The sequence below is a fragment of the Palaemon carinicauda genome, chromosome 42 (assembly GCF_036898095.1).
Source record: "Palaemon carinicauda isolate YSFRI2023 chromosome 42, ASM3689809v2, whole genome shotgun sequence".
NCBI lineage: Eukaryota > Metazoa > Arthropoda > Malacostraca > Decapoda > Palaemonidae > Palaemon > Palaemon carinicauda.
Window position 1 is genome coordinate 14,877,207 of NC_090766.1, and position 25,000 is coordinate 14,902,206.

At 37.9% G+C, this 25,000-nt stretch overlaps 2 protein-coding genes across 3 annotated transcripts in view; one reads left to right on the forward strand and one right to left on the reverse strand.

The window, feature by feature from the left end:
* LOC137632790 (palmitoyltransferase ZDHHC3) overlaps window positions 1–25,000 on the reverse strand; it is a 194,919-nt gene that overhangs the window by 120,847 nt on the left and 49,072 nt on the right. The gene's annotated exons all lie outside the window — the stretch shown is intronic.
* The window catches only part of LOC137632830 (adhesion G protein-coupled receptor L3-like), a 99,359-nt gene that overhangs the window by 37,271 nt on the left and 37,088 nt on the right, over window positions 1–25,000 (forward strand). Inside the window, exons 10-11 of the mRNA XM_068364930.1 lie at window positions 18,394–18,593; window positions 18,749–18,925. Of these exons, the coding sequence (XP_068221031.1) occupies window positions 18,394–18,593; window positions 18,749–18,925 (377 nt within the window). The remainder of the gene's footprint in view (window positions 1–18,393; window positions 18,594–18,748; window positions 18,926–25,000) is intronic.

Sequence of the window (25,000 nt, forward strand, 5' to 3'; positions counted from 1 at the left end):
ATTTCGGGAACAATAGGTAGGCGTAGCTAGCTGGGAGAGTTGTCTCGTGGGTGCGTTGACGTGTATCTGAGAGTTACCAATAACCCCTTGACTTGCCTCTTGGCATTTTTATCTAGTTGGAAACTTTGACGAAAAGCACAACCGCCCCGCTACCAGAACCCAATCCTGGAAGCTTCTGGAATTCACGAAAAATTTTATATATAAGGACCCAAGGTTGGGTGAGAGTCTGCAAGACCTCATGTCTTGCATAAGGCAAGACAATCTTTAATGAATGAATGGTGAGAGTCAGAGACAGACAGACATAGAGATTGAGTTAGAACTGCAGCCTTCTCCTCTCCCTCTCTCTCCCGCAGTGTTATATGCCGAAAGTGTTCAGTGCGTTCTAGTGTGTCATTTCCTAAGTGACTGTGCCCCAAAGCAAATGGTGTGTCACGCAAGACTAAAAGGTGATATTAGAATTCATTGTATTAGGGTGAGTGTTAGCATTGTATAACGATTTTTGTAAACGGCCCTGTATGCAGGATAGGTTTGTAAAGTGATCTGGTTAACTATTATTCATTTAGAGTGAGACGTGAACATCGTATTACTTCAGAATAATTTCAACCATTTGTATTATTTTCAATGCATTATTTCTTTTCTTAGGTTAAGGTTTATTCAGATATAATAGTTCAAGTCAAGCTATTATAAATTTCAGATCGTAACATTTATGTCTTATTCTAAGTTTTGTTCAGACTTAATATTTTTCCAGTGACTTAATTTTGCTATTTAAATTCTTTCCAGTGTTGTAATTTATATAGAATATATTTATTTTTGTAATGAGTGTATTATTCCAATCATCACTATTTAAGACCAGGTTCCGCTCGATTCCTGTTAAGAACCATAGTGAGAGTTAAATAAGTGATAATAATACTTAAGAGTAATTACCCAGTTTAGTTTTGAGTGTGCTTAAGAGACCTTTGGATATTCAGTGTTTTATATACTGCTGTCTGGGAGTTATTCAATGGTTTCAGAATTCGGGTATTAATGTTTTTAAGTGTAACAGTTTTAAGGTAAAAGCAAACAAAGGAGTTTGGAATTCGAGAGGTTAACTAACTTGCCAGTCGTAGTATATATAATATTATATGTTTGGTTCCCAGTCACGAGCCATAGTGCAGTATATTTTTTAATGCCGAGACTTCGGGAGTTATAATCGTATTATATATTTTGGGTGCTCAAACCCGCAACCATACAGGATAATATATTTTGGTGCGCAGACCCTTGGGAATCAAGCGAGTCTGTTTTAAATATTGGTGATAACAGGGCTGTGTTTTTATTAACGGTTTATTTAATAGTAGTGTTGATAGGATTTTGAGTATTGTCAGAATATTATTCTTTGGAGAGGCATTGATTAGTGTTAAATTAAAAGATGGCACAGTTTAATATCCAGGAGTTTTTAAGTAACCAAAGTGTTCAGGAATTGTCAGAAGCTAATGTAACTAAATATCAGTGGCTCTCTATCTTAATGGCCTCATGTGGTAGCCATGCTACGAGTGGGATGAATAAGGCCCAAATCCAGTGTCTAGCCTTCATAAAATCGGGAAAATTGTCGGAGGAGAATATTGTGGCATCTGGTGAACTGTTGGAGGAAGCTGAGGAAGAGTTTTAAGTGAAGCAAGGACCGGTTGACCCTCAAACTGAAGGCATGAAAGCAGATAAGGACGTAGAGGCTGAAATTAAATGTATTGCAGCAGAAGAGAATTTGATTAGGTTGAAGATGATTATGACGAGAAGAAGAAAAGAGAGAAGAAAGATAATGTGCGAAGGAAATGGAAGCAAGGCGAGAAGAAGAAAGAGAGAGAAGACAGATAGAAATAAAAAAAGTAAGACTAGCAGAAGATGTACGACATTTGAGGGAATTGGAACTGATGAATGCGCATGCAAGGGTGGCAGCTCAGATGTTTGATATGGCAAATGCACAGGTGTTGATACCAAAATTCACAGCAGCAGCTCCAGATCAGTTCTTCGATCTTTTTGAAACGGTGGCAGCGACGATGAAAAGGCCAGAAGATAAATGGTCGGTGTTATTGCAGAGTGTGCACTTTGGAAGGGGCTGCAGTGGTTACTCGTCCTTATCTAAGGACCGGAGGATGGAGTATCAAGAAGTAAAGAGGAGCGTGCTGCAGGTGTACCAGATGGCCTCTGAATATGATAAAAAAAAAAAAAAAAAAATCTGAAGTTTGTGGAAGGACGAGGAAATTACTTTCCTGGATTACGCTTATCAGGTACAATGATGTTTTAAAAGATGGATAAAGGCTGCTAATGTAAAGGAGATGGCTGATTTAGAAGAATTGATAAAACTAGAGCAGTATCTACGAGGAATTCCTGAACACATTCGAACGTACTTGAGAGACAGAGAGGTGAAGAAACTTGATAAAGCCGCTTCGCTGAGTGAAAATTATATTATCATCAGTCGTAAACACTCCTCGGGCACGAAGTTTCAACCATCGTTCCGACCAGGTGTCAAGAATTTGCCGAACCATGGAAACCAGTTCAGTAATAACTATGGGAGCAAATTCAATCGTTACAACGGAAGTAGCACTGGTACTGTCCCTAAGCAGAATGCAATAGTACCACAGCAACAAACGTCGAATCCTCCTCCTCCAAGTATTGTGAAAGATGCGCAGAAGGTTGATATTGTATGTTTTAAGAATGGTAAGAGAGGCTATATCAGTAAGGAATGTTGGTCAAACCAACCGAAAGCAGTCGCCCAAGTGATTAAAGATAATTCGACTTCACAGAATGCGGAGACTAAGAAGCAATTGGGAAAGGACGGAGAGGAAAATAAACCAGCCAACGTTTACACGACGAACAGGACGAACCCTAATAGCGTAGATGCCTTTAAACCAGACATTTATGAAGGTATGTTAGCAGCAATAGATGGGAGTGAGTAAACCCCGGTCAGGATATAGCGTGACACAGGTTGTAACCATAGTGTGGTAGTAGGAGAAGTACAGCCGTTGGTGGAACAGTCACTCACAGGGGACAGTTATTTTGAGGGGAATAAGAGGTGAGGAGGTCACCCCTATTTGCCACTTGAAACTGTCATGTGAATTGGTGACAGGTAATTTTGACTTTGTGGTAAGGGATTCATTGGCTGTCGAAGGAGTAGACGTCCTGCTGGGTAATGAGGTTGGTGGAGAGCCATTCGTGCCTTGTCCCATTGTAACGAAGAAACCATTGAAGTATAGTATTATGACTGAACTCGAGAAGGACTACCCGTATCTGTTTCCTAGTGGTGTTAGGACTAGGAGTATGAAAAAGAAAGTGGCTGCCAAAGAAGAAGAAGAAATCGAAGGAGCAATGAACTTGGAGGATTTGTTTTCTGAAGAAGAGTAACGATAGACGAGTGGACAAGAGGACAAAGAAGAAAAAGAAATCGAAGGAGCAATGAACTTGCAGGATTTGTTTTTCGAAGAAGAGGATTCCCGTGATGATACGCAAGAAGAGAACTCAAAAGTAAGCTCGAGCGAAAAGGAGCCACGGACGAGTAGACAAGTAGACTTGGAAGAAATAGAAAATTCAACGTGAGAAGTAGGACAAGTGAGAAGGAAAAGGCTGATAGGATTGCAACGGAAGGATGCAACGTTAACAGAGTTATTGTACCATGTGGTGGACGAGACAGAGGCACAGCAGTCTACGACCTGTTATTATCTTAAGGATGGGTTGCTTATGAGGAAGTATAGTCCTGCCGATATCCCTGGAAATGCCGAATGGGGGATATATCGATAGATATTAATTCCCGCACCCTTGAGAAGACAGGTGATTGCCGTCGTGCACGAGACGTGACATATGCGGATCAGGAAGACGACGGAGAAGATAATGAAACACTTTTTCTGGCCTGGCATGCTTAAGGACGTGAGCCAGTTTTGCCATGCATATCACGTATGTCAAAAGGCTGGAAAGCCGAACGAGTGCATTAAGAAAGCTCCCGTACACCCGATAGAAGTGCAAGGAGAACCCTTCAGTAAGGTAATGATCGACATTGTAGGACCTTTACCAAGGATGAAAAAAGGTCACGAATATATGTTAACCCTGATGTGACCAGTAACGCGATACCCAGAAGCCATACCCTCCAGGTACATCAGTGCCAAGATAATCGCCGAGAAGTTACTAAACTTTTTCACAAAGTTCGGTATAACAGAAGTACAGTAGTTCAAAGTGACCGAGGAAGAACGAATTTCACGTCAAAATTATTTCAGGACGCAATGAGACTGTTAATGTTAAATAACAACTATCAACTGCTTATCATCCGGAGACCCAAGGTGCATTAGAGAGCTTTCATCAAACAATAAAAAGCATGTTAACGAAGTTCAGCAACGAAACGGGGAATGAATGGGACATCGAACTACCGCTGATGTTATTTGAGATGCGTAATGCTTATCAAGAAAGCATGGGCTGTAGCCTGAATGAAATGGTATTTGGACAAGAAGTACGAGGATCGATTAAAATGTTAGCAGAAAAATGGAAGGATCGAGAGGAAACGGACGGAGAATATGTCAAGAATTTAAACCCCCGGACGAAGGAAAAATCAAAGGAAAGTACACGTCAACCTACTGAAACCCTACTTGAGCGAAAACGAGACCGAAGATTCACAAGTATGTATGGCGCAAACCATACCATCCACGGAAGACGATGTCGGATATGAGGTAGGGGCAGTAAGCATAGTGAATAATTTGACTATCATTTGGAATTTGGGAGAAAAATTCACTCATTTGGACCAAGAGCAACAAGAGGAATTAGGCCGATTAATTAAAAGTTTCCTTGAAATTGTCTCGGACGTCCCGAAACGAACCAACCTGACGAAGCACGAGATACACCTCAAAACAAAGGAAAGATCGTTTAAGCAACGCGCCTATCGACTGTCACCGTATCACCGAGAAGTAATGAGAAAAGAAGTGGACTATTTGTTACAAAACGGATTAGCCGAACAAAGTTCTAGCCCTTACAGTTCTCCATGCTTACTGGTGAAAAAACCGGACGGAACTTTTAGGATGTGTACGGACTAGCGAAAGTTAAACTCAATCATGGCCGATAATTATCCATTGCCACTCTTCAACCAACAACTCGATAATATCGGACAAGCGAGATTCGTCTCCAAGATAGGCTTGTTGAAAGCTAATATCAAATTCCTTTAGACGACTACGCAAAATCATTATCAGCTTTTATAACCCCGTTTGGGTTATATCAATATACCGTCATGCCTTTTGGAATAATGAAAGCCCCCGCTACCTTTCAACAAGTGATGGATAGCCTTCTTGGATCGATAGAAGGAGTAGGCGTATATCTCGACGATATTGTAATATATTCATCGACCTGGGAAGAACATCTTCGAATCCTGAAGAATGTATTTCAAAAGCTGCGAGGAGCATATCTAACGATTAACCTGGAGAAGAGCGAATTTGGAAAGGTAACAGTTCAGTACTTAGGATTTGAAGTAGGAAGAGGACGAATCTCCCCGGTAGCCGCTAACGTCGAGGGAATAAGGAAAGCATCACCCCCAACAACGAGGAAGCAATTACAACGCTTCTTAGGGAGGGGAGGATTCTACCAACATTTTTGCCCGAAATTTTCAGCTATAGTCGCTCCCTCAACGGATCTGACTAGCCCCAAGAGAAAATTTGTATGGACCAGCGAGTACCAGGAATCCTTCGACAGGATAAAGGCCATATTAACTTCAAAACCGATAATGCAAGCTCCTGATTAAAAAAAAAAAATTCCTTATCCAAGTGGAATAGTCAGATAACGGAATCTGCAAGAAGACAAGGAAGGAATTCTTCATCTTGTTGGTTTCATGTTCTCGAATCTAAAGAAACATCAGCGAGCCTACTCGACAGTAGAGAAGGAACTACTAGCGTTAGTCACAGCGATAAACAAGTTCGAGGTCTATGTGAATTGACCACAAAATGAAGAGATCACAGTATATTTCGATCATAATCCTTTAACTTTTGTGAATAAGATGAAAAATAATAATCAAAGGTTAACTAGGTGGGCATTATGTTTGCATCCATATTGTATTAATGTAAAACATATATCAGGTAAAGATAACGTGACTGCAGATTATTTATGTCGGGCCGAATCGATGGATTCAGACCCAAAATACATAATATTTTTTGGAGAGAGCTATCTTTCGAAGCTGGTCTAGTGTAGAGTAAATATCGTAGTTTATTAATAATTTTACTTATATTTCATATATCATTTTCATTTGTGCATTGAAGAGATGATACCCAGCCCGTAAAATGAGCCCCTCTCATGTAGATATACGTAGGTATTTTATGTAAATTACGTAAGACTTTTGTTGTGAATTTTATTATATTCTTTATTTAAGTTAAAATATGAAATTTACGTACTTTTCAAAGAATTAACTTTTTATTTCACGTATGTTTGCTATGAAGTCTTACGTTGTCTATTTGAAAGTGTTGTAGGATTCATGCGATAGGAACAAGGGCTTATGTAATGTTCTTTCATATTTTATGATGTATTGAGTCATGTTTGCAAGAAAATTTCAGAACATGTCGTTTGGAATGTTCAGTGACACGTGTTTTCGAAGCTTCCCGATGCCCGAAGAGAGGATGTTATTTTTTTTTTATTTCGGGGACAATAGGTAGGCAGAGCTAGCTGGGAGTCGTCGTCTTGCGGGTGCGTTAACGTGTATCTGACAGTTACCAAAAACCCATTGACTCGCCTCTTGGCATTTTTATCTAGTTGGAAACTTTGACGAAAAGCACCACCCCCACGCTACCAGAACCCGATCCTGGAAGCTTCTGGAATTCGCCAAAAATTTGATGTATAACGACCCAAGATTGGGTGAGAGTCAGAGACAGACAAACAGAGAGATTGAGTTAGAACAACAGCCTTCTCCTCTCCCTCTTTCTCCATCGGTGTTATATGTCGAAAGTGTTCAGTGCGTTCTAGTGACGTCTCCTAAGTGACTGCGCCCCAAAGCAAATCGTGTGTCACGCAAGACTAAAAGGTGATGTTAGAATTCATTGTATTAGTCTGAGTGTTGGCATTGTATAACGTTTTTTTGTAAACGGCCCTGTATGCAGGATAGGTTTGTAAAGTGATCTGGTTAACTATTATTCATTTAAAGTCATTATTATTTCTTTTCTTAGGTTAAGGTTTATTCAGATATAATAGTTCAAGTCAAGTTATTATAAATTTCGGATCGTAACATTTTTGTCTTATTCTAAGTTTTGTTCAGACTTAATATTTTTCCTGTGAATTAATTTTGTTATTTAAATTCTTTCCAGTGTTAAATTTATATAAAATATATTTAATTTTATAACGAGTGTATTATTCCAATCATCACTATTTAAGACCAGGTTCCGCTCGATTCCAGTTAAGAGTCACAGTGAGTTAAATAAGTGATAATACTTAAAAGTAATTACCCAGTTTAGTTTTGAATGTGCTTAGGATACCTTTCGATATTCAGTATTTTATACATTGCTGTCTGGAAGTTATTTAACGGTCTCAGAATTCGAGTATTAATGTTTTAAAGTGTAACAGTTAAGGAAAAGGCAAACAAGGGAGTTTGGCAATTCGAGAGGTTACTAAACTTGCCAGTCGTAGTATATATAATATTATATGTTTGGTTTCCAGTCACGAGCCATAGTGTAGTATATTTTTGAATTCCCAGACTTCAGGAGTAATAATCGTATTATATATTTAGGGTGCATATATATATATATATATATATATATATATATATATATATATATATATATATATATATGTATATATATATACATATTATCATTTTTTATGGCGTGTATGTTTCCACATCCGTTATTGCTGTCTGCTTCAATGAATGGGAGGAGGTATCAAGGTTGGGGGTATTTGCATTCAAAGCTATATGTGAGATTATTGGACGATCTCAGCCCTCCCAAAGATGGTTTGGACCTTTTTTGGCAGAACTATTCTCAAGGGTTGGGTCTTCGGAAACCAGGGGGATCCAATTCTTGGGGTAGGACTCACAACTTCTGGCTTGAAGCCCATCATTACATATATAAGGAAGATGATTCCATAGTTTCCATGGTCTCAGTCCTAACAGGCGGGTTTAGCTTAAACTGTGCCTCTATATCTATTTTGGTGCTATCCTTCGGGTAGGGTATGGAGTGGACCTTCTAGGAAGTATACTCTCATTGTGCCAATAGTGGAGAGTGTAAATTTCCTTTCCAACATATGATGTCTTAATATTGTCGAACATTAAATCAAACCAATCAACTATCCAATCTCGACTCCTGCTTTATAGATTCTTTAAGTAACGAACCCCCATCCCCTGGATACGCTGACTCTCCCCCGGCACTGTTGATGACCTCTGTTAATTCAATTAAGGATAATTCTGTTGACGACCTTGGAACTAAAAAAGACCACTCTACTGATGTTAAAAACTCTAGTGATTCGGGTAACACAAGGAAACTGTGAATCCTTCATGTTACCCAAATTACATTCAAGACAAATTATGGTGATATATTTAAAGCATTTATGTGCTATGGGTTGATTAAGGAAATAAGGATGTGACTCAAATATGAAAAATGATAGTCCTGAAGAAGCGTTTGATGCAGTTTGTAATATTATGAATATTAAAATTAGCAACGTGAACATCATGGGAGCTCTTTGTGATAAGGTCAAAAAAGAATTGGATGTGTACAAACCTGCCAATTGGTTTGAAAAACACGTAAATGTACTTATACACTCCAAGAGCAAGCCAAAACCAGTAATGTGGCTTGTAGCTAAACCTAAAGGGGTAATAGGGAATTATTTTAGAATATGCAAATTGATTCCGAAAAAAGTAGGAACCATCGCACCTGGTGATATATCTCGTTTTGGGAAAAATAGTTACCTCATCCATGCCAAATCATCGACGCAGTCTGCAATGATATCTAACCTTCAGACAAGCAGTGATGTTACTTTAGAAATGAAACACCATCTAAATTTTAGTTATGGAAGGGGAGTAGTCTTCAATAAAGACTTGCATGAATTTACAGAGAAGGAGATACTTTCCATGTGTCCACTAAATGTATGAAAAGTGCATAAGGATCCTGGAACATCGATGATTATACTTACTTTCCAGGATGCTGATGTATCTTTTCATATTATTATTGAAGATGAGAGGATTCAAGTTCATCCTTTCAAGCAGAAGCCACTACAATGCTTTAATTGTTTTAAACTTGGACACTCATCTAAATTTGTAAAAAGAAAAAAAAAAGTAGCTTTCGGTCCAAATCTTATCATGAAGACTGTACAATCGAGGCCAGGTGTTTAAACTGCAACTCGAATCATAAATCAACTGATAAGAGATGCGAAATGTATAAGTTGGAGGAAGCTGCCCTCAAAAAATTCAGTTTGGAACACATAGGAGTGGGACATGCAAAAAGACTGCTGAATAAATCAACTAGCCTTAAAATCAAAAGTAAATTTACCACAGGAGACATCAAACATCACCTAGCACTGCCAGTAGTTCTAAGAAAAGAAATACATCATCTAATAATAAAGTGCTGTATGACGAGCTAAGTATATTACCTTCTGAGGCTTTGCCATGGTGTATTAAAACTGAGGCATTGCCCATTTCTGTACTACCTTTATCCCACATTACCAATAATAGCACTACCCTCTCTCGGGCCATTTCCTTGGCTGATTTGATGGAGGTTCCACTTGAAACCAAGTTACCAGGTGCACCTGTAGTGGGGAAGGTGCAAAAACCTGGTAGCTCACCACATACTAATCGGAAAATAGAGAGACCTCCATCTCTATCACTACCTTCCATTAAAAAATATTAGAGTTATGACATCAAATAAATATGCTGTTTTGTCTGTTGATATTTCTGATCAACCAGAAGACAATTTAAATAAATCAGAATTTCAAGTGAGGACTACCATCCCCCTCAATAATTAGATCTAAAAGACAAAAAGAAAATCACAAACGCAAAACCCAATCGATCAAGATCCTCTCTAATAAAACCACAGGGAAATTGCTAATGGGAAGACTTCATTTAAGGCATCTTCCAAAAAATTAACCGCAGGTTTTTCCTCCATTTTGCAATGGAATTGTCAGGGTTTAAGGGCCAAATATGAAGAAAGAGCAAACTTGATGATAATACTCCTTATCCTCGCAAATATATTAGTTATAGGACACCATGAGATCATTATGCATGTTGCAAAAGATTTTTCATAATTCTGACCATCCTTTACATTCAGATCTTCCCGGAAAGTTCCATCCTGTTCATAATACTAGGCCTGCAGTTAATTCTAATAGTCAGGCCTTTACTATCATGGCGCTCAATACTACACAGTATCCTTGAAGTTTTATTCCAGCTGTGACCAAGTTGTGGAATTATCTTTCTAATCGGGTTGTTGAATCAGTAGAACATCAAAAGCTCAAACTTGCAGCAAATATTTTTATGTTGAACAAGCTGACATAAGTCTTTTTAGTCTATATATTAATTATTTGTTTAAATCTTAATTTTTAAAAAATCTTTTATTCTAATTTTTCATTACCACTTATATTTATTTATTTGCTTATTTCCTTTCCTCCCTGGGCTATTTTTCTCTGTTGGAGCCCTTGGGCTTATAGCATCTTGCTTTTACAACTAAGGATGTAGCTTGGATGATAATAATAATAATAATAATAATAATAATAATAATAATAATAATAATAAACAAGAAAGGTAGAGCACAGTTCCGTTGTGCCATGAAAGAAGCTAGGTGCCAGCCTCGGGTGTCATTTGTTTCCTCCATTAACAGTAGAACGCCACCATCTTCTGTGGAAAGTAAAAAAAGGTAGCTGGCAAATTCACCCCCAACCAACCACTGATGTTAAAGGTGAATGGTCAATATGTGACTGGAGCAACTAAGGTTAGCAATGCCCTGGCTGATCATTTCTTAAATGTATCATGTAAGTGTGAAGCAGCTCCTGGTCACCAGTTTAGGAGCATTTAAGAATTTTTTTTTTTTAATTTTGCAACAGGAAGGGAAAAGTAATACAATTCTCCTTTTACTGAAAGAGAATTTGATTCTGCACTTGCTACATGTAATGATACAGCCTCTGGACCCGATGGCATTCCATATGCAATGATTAAACATGTACCTGTTAATACTAAGTTATCTATTTTGAGTATTATTAACATATGGTGCAACCATAGTTATCCATGCGTTTGGGAACTAGACATTATTTTAGCCTTTTTAAAACCCGGCAATGATAAGTTTTTAGCTGCAAAATATTGACCAATTGCAATGACATCTTGTTAATGTAAAATCATCATGAGAAAGATGGTTAATGCAAAACTGATATGGTACCTGGAAAAGAAGGGTATTTTATCACCAATCCAGTGTAGATTTTAAAAAATGCACTCAATAACTGACGTGTTGATACAATTGGAATTCTCTATTTGTGAAGCCTTCGTTTCCAAACGGCACCAAGTAATAGTCTTTTTTTACCTTGAAAAGGCATATGATACTGCACGGAGATATGGTATACTTAAAATCATTCATGAATTGGGATTAAGAGCAGAGCTACCACTGTTCATTCAATAATTTGTTTCACATAGATTTTTTCAAGTGAGAGTGGGGGAAAGTATCAGAGAGGAAATGTCAGGAAGGAGGAGTTCCCGAGGGAAGTGTGCTTAGTGTAACCCTATTTGCACTGGCCATTAATGGGATATCCTCAGTCATTCAAAAAGCTATTCTCTCAACACTATTTGTAGATGATCTCTTCATATCATTTGCTGGATCTAGAATGTCGATGGTTGAGAAAAACTACAACTCTCAATTGACAAAATTATTCCGTGGGCTGACATGAATGGACTTATGCTTTCAACAAGCAAAATTACTGTTGTCCATTTCTGTCATATTCGGGGAGTACATCCAGACCCAGATATATATACATCGAAGGTCAACGCATCCCATGTGTAAGTGAGGCTAGATTTTTAGGATTGATATTTGTTTGTAGACATACATGGGTTCCTCAATTGATAGCTTAAAAAGCAGTGTCTTGAGGCTCTGAATCTTTTAAAAGTTTTGTCTCATGCAACATGGAGGGCAGACTGCAAAACTATTTCAAAGTTATACAAGTCCTAAATTTTTACAAAAATTATTTATGGACGTGACATATACTGCTAAGCCACCCCAAGTCGACTAAAGATTTTACATTCTATACACCATACTGGTATCAGATTGGCCACAGGAGCCTTTGGAACTTTGCCTATCCCAAGCCTCCTTGTTAATGCTGGAGAATTGCCTTTAGACCTTTACTGAAAGTCGTCTATTGTTTGGTATCAGTTTAGTTTGCAAGTACTTTCTTTTCTTTAGCACAGGATGCAAGCCTTGTAAGGCACTCACAAGACTTGGACGTGTTGCGCAGAGCTTCGTTAAACACTCGCCCTGATTCTTGTTTTAACTTTCTGTTTCTCGCTTAGAATATCATTGAAAAGATATAAGTTAATCTTATGGAGAAACCTAAGTGATAAGAAACAGTACACTATGTCTGTTCCTAACTATTTCTGTCTCATATGTAAAACCACGGAGGGAGAACAGAAAAAATGGATAGCATGTGAATGTACTAGACTCTACCATGAGAAATGTGTGCATATAGTGATAGGCATCACTGATAATGAACGGAATAACCTAGATTGGTTATGCCCACACTGTGTACGTAAAGCCAGACAAGCCAATTTGGTAATATCAAAATTAAAGGAAGATGTGAACCTGAGAGATTTGGCCCTGAACGAACAAGATGCAAAAATAGCTGATTTAGAAAAACTTGCGGACCTTGGCATAAACGCAGCAAATTCCACCCAGACTACCGACCTCACTGAGAAAGTTGACATTCTTGCCACCAATATGGAATCAATTAAAGCAACACTTCAAACATTGACAGACCCCAAACCGGAGAAACTAACAATTGCTGACAAAGTTAAAGAAAAAATCTGTTGATAATTAAATCAACTAGTACAACAACTAAGATTACTGAAACAAAACATGAGGTTCAACAAGCACTTTAAAGACATTCCTACTATACTTCACACGAGGTCAACTACGAATGGAAATGTTGTTGTAAACTTTGCAAACAAAATTATCAGAGAAGCGGCAAACAAAATTCAGACATTGGTGGCTGACACTGAAACAAGAAAAATCGGAAAACTAAAACCAAATGTAATGATATGCAATGTGTACAATGATGAAGATGAAAAATTTTTTGATTCAAAGAAATTGCTGACTGAACCAAATCCAAAATATACAAGAGAAGATAAGTGTAGTCCTGAAGAAAAATGCCTCGGAGGGGACACCACCCACCATGTGGTGAAATGTGATCCTGAAGTTCGGAGGGCTATTCATGATAATGGAGATAAAGTTTCATTATGATGGGGTACTTATAACATACGTGATAGATACCACATGATCACCTGTTACCACTGTCAGAGGTATGGACATCTTGAGTAAGATTGCAAGTCTAAGAGTGATGATAAAGTATGCTGGAAATGTTCAGGAAAACATTCCACCAAGGAATGTAATTCGCAAGTGTCAAAGTGTATAAACTGCACAAAGTTAAACAAACCAAGTGACCACATAGTAAATTCTAAAGGCTGCAAAGCTTATGACTTGGAATTGAAAAGACTAGCAGAAAATGCTGATCATGGTTACTAAGGATTTCATAAACTGTGGCTATGTAAATATACAATCTGTAGATAGTAAGACTATTCAAATTTGAGAATCGATAAACAAGAAATATTTGGATATGCTAGCATTATCTGAAACATGGTTAAATAACTTGGACAAGACAAGGATCACTGAAATGACCCCCCCCCCCCAAATGCCTTCTTTCACATACCGAGAGAAGGTAGGTCTGGTGGGGATGTTGGACTCTTTATTCATAAAAGTTACTCAAATCTCAAAATGTTGAAAACAAAAACTAGTGTAACAAGCTTTGAATATATAGACATAAACTATACGCCAAAAAACAGAAAAATATCCTTTGAAACAATCTACAAACCTCCTAGAACAAACACTAATATCTTTTTTTACAACAGTGACGATTTAACGGTAAATGAACAATACGCGATATGAAACGTTAAATACTCTGAACGAACAAGGCAAAGCAACAGTGGCGGTCCTATAGAGAGTGGGGTTCTTCTGCTGTATGGGACCGGAAAAGCAGCCATCAAAGTAAGTAAGATACTTTGAGTTGCACCAAAAAACTCCTCAACCTTATGGTTTTCGGGTGAAACAGTTATTAAACCGTCTTGATATAGTTAGAAATAAGGTGCTTCCATTTAAGATATCATCTACCCCTCCATGGAAATTACCAGAGATATCTTTTTGTAAATATTTTTTTGGTTAAAAAGAATAAGACTGACTTAAAAGCCAGGTCTCTTCTTATGGAACATGTTGTAGAACATAGGGAATCAACTTTTATATATATAATGATGGCTCCAAATCTGATGCTGGCATTGGATTTGGAGTATATAGTAATGCTTTTAATTGTAGAGGTGCACTTCCTCTAACAGCTTCCATATTTACTGCTGAGCTGTATGGCATACTAACCGCTATTGAGAAAATAGCGTTGGAGGAGGAGGGTAATTTTACCATTTTTAGTGATGTAAGGAGTGTCCTTCAAGCTTTTAGAAGTTTTTAATTCCAGTAACCCTTTAGTTTTGAAAATTTTAGAATGGCTTTACATTATTGGAGTGGGAGGTATAACAGTTCTATTTTGTTGGGATCCAGCACATATAGGTGTCTGGGAATGAGAAGGCAGATTTACTGACAAAGAATGCTGCATCCGAGTTGCTACCAAGAAGGTATCCCATCCTCCGTAATGATTTCGTACCTACCATTAAGAAATTGTTTTATAATATTTGGCAACAGCATTGGGATAGTCGAGATAGAAATAAGATGAGAGAAATAACTAATGTTATATCTCCTTGGAGGTATAACATGATGGCCCGAAAGTGGGAGACGTCTTTTTGTCGTCTCCGCATTGGTCACACTCGGTTGACACACGAGTTTCTGATGACTGGGCAACATCAGCCATATTGCGTTTAATGTTTGGTACTCTTGACAGTGAGGCATTTATTGATTGAATGCCCCAGTTATTGTACAAAAAGAAATAAATATCTGTATGAAGCTCGAGGTGATGATGGAGGGTTCCTTCTTGCCTAGATTCTCGGATATGATGTGTCGTACCATACTAGTGGCATTTTTAAATTAATTTCAGAAGCAGGTCTTCCGAAAGCTATCAAACTATTATAAGGATGATTTTGCCCATATTGTTTTATATTGAACTACTATCTATTTATTTATAACAAATAATATCAGCGTCAATGACCTTACATGTCAGGATGCCAAGTAACTCCTAATCAATCAATCATTCAGCACCTTCAAAAGCTGTTCCTTTGGGGGGAAACTCAATAGCCTTAAGGAAGGCCACAACTGACTTAAAAGCATTAAAAGAGGTAGGGGATGGGGTATGGGGATGGGTGGGGAATGGCGCCGCTTCACTCGAGGAAGTGATGGGGTCCTCTGAACCTGAATGTTGTCCAGGGGTTAAATGGTCATCACTCTTGCTCGACCGCCCTCCGGAGGAGACCAAACTAGCAAGGTCTTCAGGGAGTGTATGAGGTGCTGGCAAATGAAGTTAGGACTTCTTCAACCTCGAGGGAATGGAATTCCTTCCAGATTAATTCTTCCATTCCTTACCGTATGTCATGGGTAGATAAAATACTTATAAAAGGATATAATAAAAAACAAAAATATATCTATTCCTAGTGTGAGCAGCGAGGCGAGACGAGATTCGACTTTGGCCTTGTTTGGGCAATCCTGTCATCTCTTCATTTTCATCAGCATTTTGGAAGTAAACCAAGCCTCGCCGAGAGTGCCTGCCGTGATAAGGAAACTGTCCTGTTTGACCAAGATGTCATCATCCTAATTAGTGGAGTCAGCATATTTTGAGAAACCGAGCCTGAGGGAAATCCTTGTTTAGGATATATGTCATCATGGAAGGACACGTGCTGCCCTTCTGTTACGACTTAACACGTGGTCCGGATTGCATCAGAAATTTCTTCTAGAAGCTTCCATGGCGTGATCGAAGTGGGCAGTTTTGAGGAAGCCAATAGATATGCAGAATTGTTAAAAAGAACGCCTTCTATGGAGATGACCACTGCCCACTGTAATTAACTCCGCCCATACATGGGTATATAAACTTCATGATGAGATTGTCCAGGGAGATAGGACAGGACATAAGACAAGAGGAACTATGTCCGAAAGAGATGAGAATTAAGTCCTAACGAGATAAGAAGCAGAGAAGACCAGAAGTCTGATGAAGCCAGATTCTAACCTTCCCTTCAGACAACAAAAGCCTATCTCCAAAAGATCCTGGTATGGCCGAGAAGAAGAGACAAATTGAAGCACTAGCCCTCCCTGCTTGTGACAAGAAGTAGCCAACACTGCCTGCAGCCTGCCTTCGTTCAACAGTATCATCGAATCCTTGGAAGAAGACATCTGATGTCCCTTCTGATGCCACCCCTTTTGTGACGTCTCCGAATCCGGTCGTCGTGCTAGTTTCATCTGAACTTCAGCCGCCCTTCTGCAACGTTCTCAAGCCTGAAGTCTCTGTACCAGCATCATCACAGCAGCTGCAGAAAAATTTTCCTTAAGTATTTCTACCTTATTGACTGTTCCCCCTTTTATGTTGGTGTTTGACTGGTTTGATTTGTCAGTTAAAGTAACCGAAGAAGTAACATTAGTTTTCTTGGTAAGTTTGTGAATAAATGTGTAGTGTTTTTTCATGTTTTTCTTTTTATATTCATTTCCCATATTTCAATCGGTGTTGTTGATATTTATTTTACTTATTAAAAGAACCTGTAATGATTTTAAGATTGTAACACCGTACCACTCCCACTGGGAGTTATAACCACTCCTGACATTTGACACAGGGAGAACATGCAAGCAGGAGTGTTGCCTGCACACAGAGCAAAGTCAGTGAGGATCCATCTCCACAACAGACATAAACGTGCCGTGCCTCTATGCCAGGGCAAACGCGCATATTCGAAGTCCTCAGAAACAACACATCTGCAAAAGAGAAGGATAAAATTTCCAGTTTTACGGCCAGTTAAATATAAGGGTTTACGGGAGAGCGAGACGGCATGTCTTCAAATATTATCCTTTAAAAATATGATAAATATAAATTATTTATATGATCAAATTTAAATCAATGCAGGTATTAAAGTACATAATTTATTATACTAAACATCCGGTGATCTTTAACAGGCATCTTAAATTTTCATTTACAATACAATTGTGCTTAAACAGCACGGTAAAAATGGGCTATGCTTGCTGGGAGTCAGGGGGCCAAGATCACCAGAGCGCTCTGAAGAGTCAAAACAAAGTACCAAAGAATCGCATACTTGCCTACGAGGTACTCGAGGGGCTATCCACTCAGGAGAGAAAGCCCTCTAACAATGGGAAGAAGGGCGACCAACCTCGTAGGGTGGAGGAACCAAAGGTTTGTAATGTTATTGAGGCTCAGCATGCGTTCTTCGCAAGGGGAAGTGACGTGGGAGCTCCGAACCCGAATGTTGTACAGGGTATAAATGTAATCACTCTTGCTCAACCATCCTCCAAAGGAAAGTTAGCGGGAAGTGTATGAGGTGCCGGAAAAAGAAGTCACGACTTCTTCAACCACAAGGGAGGATGACCACTCTCAACATTCGTCACAAGGAGAACCCTGCATGCAGGAGTGTCGTCTGCACACAGGGCAAAATCGGTGAGGATCCATCTCTACAACAGACATAAACGTGCCACACCACTATGCTGGGCTAAACCCGCATAGTCACAGTCCTCAGAGACCACACACCTGCAATAGTGAAAGATAAAACTTCAAGTTTTACGGACACTTGAATACAGGGGTTCAAGGGAGAGCGAGAAGCCATGTCTTCACTCTACCGGACTAAAAACAAAATTTGAGCTATCTCACTAATTGGGTGTGTGAGCGAGGTCGTTGGTCTACCACCTGCTAACCCAACTAGATGAGGGTAGTTGACACCTCGCATAAAAGTTTATAACTAGATTCCGGCTACACTGAAAACATATCCATAGTTAAGAGCGAATGGTTTGTACTTAGGTAGGAAAATCATATTTTTTAAAGTCATATTAGACAAACAAGTATTTTACATTAAAAATATTCCATATGTAACAAATTGAATAAACAAATGGCTTTATTCATAAAGATTTTTTTAGAATACGTATAGATGATTGATGTTAAAATATATGCAAATTCCTAGTTTGTAAGAGCATCTTCTACATCAAGTACATCAAATAAAAGTATTGTGGTACTTTCCTAATAATTTGTTACTATATTTTACAGAAGTACCAAAATCACCGAGATTGACTAATATTGACTGTCAAGAAGGACATGTTAGCATTACATGGTTACCTGGAAGTGGCCTTGGACTTCAAGCAACCAAAAGCTTCACATTCTTTCACAAAGAAATCAGTATGTACAGAACTTCAATGTTCAATAAAATATACCATCTTAACTCAAAATCAACAATCTACAAAACTGAGGTAATTTCTGAGGATGTTACCTTCTGCATCCCTATATTCCTCATGCTAAAACATAACATATAGTACATTCTATTTTAAGACTCATAAAAGTGGAATTAGCTTTTTCAATTTTGAGTCCCCAAACAGAGATAATGTAAAGTTATATTCTTCTTCAGATGCCTTTGAAACCTTGGACAAATAATAGCTTCTGGGTGACTGGACAGAATAATGCTGGGTCTTCAAAATCTTCAAATATAAGTCACTGTAACACTGCTCCCGAGGTTCCATCAAGAAACCCATCTAATGTTGAAGTCTTACGTCCTAAGCCGCACATTCTTCTTATCAAATGGAAGGTAATTTTGCTTAAATCTCTTTTATTGATATTCATAAGCATTAAAGTTTCACAACTTAATTTCTTCGCCTGAGGCACCGAAGTGAATTAACTAAATGAAACAAAAGAACTTAACACATCTCTTATTATCTATTGTGCTGTTATGATCTAAGAATCATTACAGGTTCTTTTAATCTCTAAATAAAAAGTAGTTGACAACAGCAAATTGAAATATGGGGAAATGAATATAAAAGAAACATACACAAAACAAACTCATGTCTATTCACAAAGTTATTTACAGAGAAAATCAGTGTTACAGCTCCATTACTTACATAGGTTTAGATTACTTCAAGTTATTGAAGATAAGGAGAATGAGCGAGGAAACAGAGCAAAAAAATACTTATTTGGAATTTGGCAAGTTATCTTTAGTTAGTAAAATGCTGTCATGATGACTATGCTTGAGAACGTCGCAGAATGGCTAGCTGCTTCTCTTCGTCACTGATGTGACCAAATCTTGGAGATGGGTATTTGATGTCTGGAAGGGAGACTCCTCGTCAGAAACTGATCATCATATACTCATTCAAAATTAACTCACGAAGCTTCCTACAGTTTTTTATACCTGTGACATCCTGTACCACATTTCTTAGCAACAGCCCTAAATCTGGAATGGTAGCAGCATAACGGAAGGCAAGGGGCATCATCCAGTAGCTGTTAAGGGCATATGTTGGAATGTTGGTCCGCATAGGTGCTCAGGAATGTCACAATGTGAGCGTTTATGTCCTGCAGCATTCACCTCTGCTTCAGTTGGTGTTGTATGGTTGTCCCCTTATTCAGGGAGTCAATTCTGCCCATCAGGTCCTTCATAGACAAGGTTTACACATTGGAATGGGCGTCTCACATCAGTTACTGCAGGCACTTGTGACCTAAAAGAAGTCTCCAGCAGACTGAAGGCAAGCAAAAATGATAATTTTTCTGAGGATCATTGACGCATTTTAATCCCCCAACGGTTATTGAAAGAGCAGAAAAATCTTGGCTACACAGGTGGCTGGCTATGGTGTAGTAAGTACTGCCCTAGGAGGAATGATTTAAGGTCATCATATTCTATGGGGGGCATCCGTTTGCTCACAAAGCCAGTAGGAGATTTCTGAGAGGGTGCTGTCAGGGATCCCTTAAGGACTTTTGGCTTTGCTGCTTAGCAGGTCAAGTCATTCATGCAAAACTGAATCTTGACGCCCAAAAACCAGGCAAATGCATCTCCGCTGGTAAAGGGCGGGAGCCTCACTGTAGCAGCATGGACAGATGAATCAGGGTCGGTGGTGATCATTGTCAAAGCACACAGCAGACAAAATGATGATTGGGTATTTGAGGCTGTAGATCACCAATGTGACGGGTGAAGAAGAGAAATTGATACAAAGACAGCTCATGAAAAACCAATTTTATCTACAGACAACCCAGGTATTTCTAGGTCCCCAAAGGGTAAAAATTGTATGTTTATATTCAACAGTTTTTGTTAATAAGGTTATCATTGGTATAAAAGTAGGAAACATAAGAACAGAATGGTAATAGAGTTGAAATTAGCTTGTTATGCTCAACAACGTTTTGACAGTTCCAGTGTTGTAGAAATGTAGACAGGGCATATTATTTAACTGTATTGCTTCCTGTAAGTGCTTTACTGAAAGAAATTTGTTTCTATTGAAGACCAGGTGCGCTACATACAGCCATAAAGGTGATATCATCTTTAACCAAATACCAGCTGGATTACTTCTCGTGGATAAGAGATAGGGGTATCCTATTTATCTATATTGTTTAAATAGTATTGCATCTATCTATGAAATGTGGCAATTACTCAATAACTTCACAATGTCCAACGCTTCTCTAAATTAAAATTTTCTGGGATCTTGCATTTTGTTTATGCATAAATAGGCCTTTTAGCTTCTTATGGTGTCTCTATCATATACTGTATATTGATTAAACATTAGAACAATGAGAAGCATACTTGCTTTCAATATGGGTCTCAGAGCTTTTTGACTACATTGTCTCTACTCTCTTCTGGAAGTTTCCAAGTTAAAAATCATCCAGTATAGTCAGTCCTTTATACAAATTTAGTATAATCTTTGTTACCTAATTTCCTGAATTCAATAGATTCACAAAGAATTATGATGAATCTTCAGTTGCCAGTGTTGTTACTGATAGGATATGAGAAAGAAGTCATCATATATTCTTTCTTATTCAAGTAATATACATACTTGTGAATGACTGACATTTCAATGTTGAATTAATCCTCTGCAGATAGTACAGCGTGAACACCACAATGGTCCAGGATTTCGGTATATAGTATCATGGCAGAGATTGCACATCAAGAACTCTTGCAATAATACTCCCAAAGAAGAAGGAAAAAATATGCAGAGAAAGATTAACTCAAGCTCAAATATTGCAGAAACTTCTGGTGAAATCAAGAACAGACTCATAGTAAATATGCATGATGAAAATAGAGAAGAGATCTATGGTAACAATGATGATGGTAAAAATACCATAAAACATGACAGTGAAGGTAAGGATACCACTGAGGAACTTATTACTGAAGACAAGAATAGGCCTAATGATGCTCATGGAAAAGAAAAGGACAGGTGGAATACATCAGAAATTAAAGACTGGAATATAAATGAAACGGAAATAGAAGTGGACCCGGACAAATCTTACCTAATCAAAGTAGAAAGTTGGAATGATTTAGGACAATCTCCTATTGCAGCACAGCCTGTCACATCGATATTAGAAGTTGAAGGTAAGATATGGGCGACAAAATATTTTTCTCATGGAATAATGGTACATTTTGATATGCCTAAAAAAATTAAAAGTTTTGACATTCATTGCTTGTATCTTTAAGCATTTAAAATACATACTATAAAAGGTGTAGTGAGAGTATTGTTTGTGAATAAAAAAGAAAGATTAGAATATGTCAACAAGGTTTCTTTGAAAAGGGAAATTTGTTCAGGACAGAGATAAAGAATGACAACGTGTTTGATTAATTGGGGGCATATAATATAAAAGAATCATGTCACCGTTTAAAAAAAGGCTATTATCTTACATCAAATATATAAACTGAAAGAATAATTCATTGTTTTCCTTTCTAACAGATTCTTTAGGAAAGCCAATTCATGACCAGCTAGTCACCATCTGGAATAACACCAAGTCCTTACCATTCAAAAACTTGAATGAAGAGGAGATTGCGTCTGTTAAATTTCATAATAATACAAACATCGACTCTGGGTACCCACAAGAAGATATACCTGTTAGGTCAGGCGTCATTAATGATACTACTTTAATACCATCGGAAAAGATTTCTACAGCCACGCCTAAACTAGCCAATCAGTCATCTAGTTTAGATAGTGAAGATAAACTACTAAATTCAGCCAATACTCCGATTTCTATCACAAATAAACCTAAACTGAATACTACTGTCCATACAATTTTATCACAAGCATCAGATGAGAATGCTATTTCTACTATTTTACTCTTAAGTGATAGAAATCCCCGAATACTATCCTGCAAAAAGAAAGAAGTTAATTTTTCCGGGCACAACTGGACACTAGAAAAAATTGAAGCTAATGCAAGTCTAATTATACAATGCCCCACCAACCTTTCAGGGCATGCTACCTGGCTATGTTTACCAAGTGGAAAATGGTCTGACAAGCCAGATTTAAGGTTTGTAATTTAACAGGTGTAGTTTGTGCTTATATTCTTAACTTTTTAATTCTTTAAAACAATCAAAAACTCTAGTTTGTACAGAACTATATCATGTCAAGTTCAAAAGCAAAGCTTTGTCCAATTTTCCAACCAATCTATTATTAAACAACAGTTAAAATATATGAATTTCTTAATCTGTGTCTCAAAAGTATATCAGCTGGGAAGTTATTCAATCTTGATTCATCTAAAGGAAAAATATAAAATCATTTATGAGTCCAAGCTAAATTTTCAAATTTTGAAGATTTGGAAATACAGTAGTCCCTTGCCATATTGCAGTTCACCTATTGCTCCTTCAGTACATTAAAAGATTTATAAGTATACAGTGAACCCTCGCTACTTCGCGGTTCGACAATCGCGGATTCACCACTTCGCGGGGTTTTCCCATAACCCATATATATATACATATCGCGGATTTTCCGGAAAATTCGAAAATACCGCGAAATCTGAAGATAACCAAATACGATATTTTGTTACCTGTAATTCCATTAATACTGTAATTAGTAATATCTGCTCTTACTGATTGTTCATTGCATTACATATGATATATAATTCAGCACAGAAAGAAATAAAACACGAAAAGAGAATGTGATCATACGATAATTCAGTACGTAGTAAAATTAAATCGAACATGAAACGCAAATCAGATGCAGTCATACCATATTAGAATGGTGTGTACTGTAATGGATGTGCTTCTTTTCCATGAATCTTTTGTATGTATACGTACGTAGTACAGTACTGCATCCAATAATATTCTTTGTTGCAAAAATCACATTTCGAATAAGTACTGTAAGCGTACGTGAGAGAGAGAGAGAAAGAGAGAGAGAGAGAGAGAGAGAGAGAGAGGCGTAAAATAGCGTACGTACGTAAATTTTTATTATTATTGTTATTATTATTATTATTGTTGTTGTTGTTAATAAAATTATTATTGTTATTATTATTAATCATTATTATTATTATTATTACTGTACAGTATTATTATCATTATTTATTATTATTACGGTATTGTACTTAATCTACGTACGTTCAGTATGCGCGGGGCATCTTCTATGAGTAACCAACGCACCATGTACTGTAAGACGGGTTGTGATTGGTTCAAGCGCTGATAGATGACGAATCAAAACTCAAGTTTTGTTATCTAGCCTGTGATTGGTGTTTTGCCCGCATCTTCAACTTCCAGCATCACAGTTCTCGCGGGTCTGCATCGTTCACTTTCTCTTTCCGCGTATTGCTGAGTAGACGTTCTTAACTTTGTGAAGTTTAATCTGTGCTGTGTGCGACTGTTTTAAGTTGAACTTTCTGTTAAACCCTACTGTACAATGCCTCCCAAGCCTTCTGCTTCTACTAAGGCTGGTAGTGAGCCTAAACAGCACCGAAAGATGATGACGATTGCTGAGAAGGTGACGCTTCTCGATACTATGTTAAAAGACAGTAGAAGTTACGCGGCCGCAGACCTCGAAGACCTGACGAAATCGGGCAGTGAAGACAGTGAAACACAGGAAGAGTTCCAAGAAAATGTCGAAGAAACGGTCTTAAAATTAGAACGGCTTGCCAAGCTCTGCAAGCTTGCGAATGAGGTGAAAGAAATGTCGCAAGAGTGGGACGAGGATATGGTTCGTTCTGTACAATTCTGCACCAAGATCGATGAACACATGGCTCCCTACAGGATGCTCTTGCGAAAGAAGAAGCAGCGGCAGCAACTTCCGATCACAATGCCCTCAGAAGAAATTGAAGAAGTGTCTCAGGAAGAAGTTGAAGAGGTGTCCCAGGAAAAGACACCTCCGTCTGAAGAGACGTAAGATACTATTATTGGCTGCACAGTAGAAGACATCATCAGCTTCATCATCATCATTTCTACTGTGCAGCAAATTCATCGCCATCATCATTCAAGTTTTTCTTGAACTTCTTTCGTGGTGAGTACAGTAACAATCTTTATTTTTTACTTAAACATTTTACAGTACTGTAATATTTGTGTCTGTTTTATAGTTTAGTACTGTATGCATTAAGTTAAAGGGAAGGTTTTAAAAGCCTATCATATTTTTTTTGTTTAAAATTTACATTTACGTATGTAAAACAATCTCTCTCTCTCTCTCTCTCTCTCTCTCTCTCTCTCTCTCTCTCTCTCTCTCTCTCTCTCTCTCTCTCTCGTAAATTGTTTTCCTGCTTTGCTACGTACAGTATGTACTGTATGATTTTATATAGATACGGTAAATAATATTTGTAATAACATATTTTGTAAATGCTTTTACTGTAAATATCATTATTTATCACTTTCATCATGCGCGTTAAATGCCTTCTTTGTTCTGAGCGTGGTTGTTTACTGAGCGTACTTTATGACGCCGTCGTTTCAGGTGGC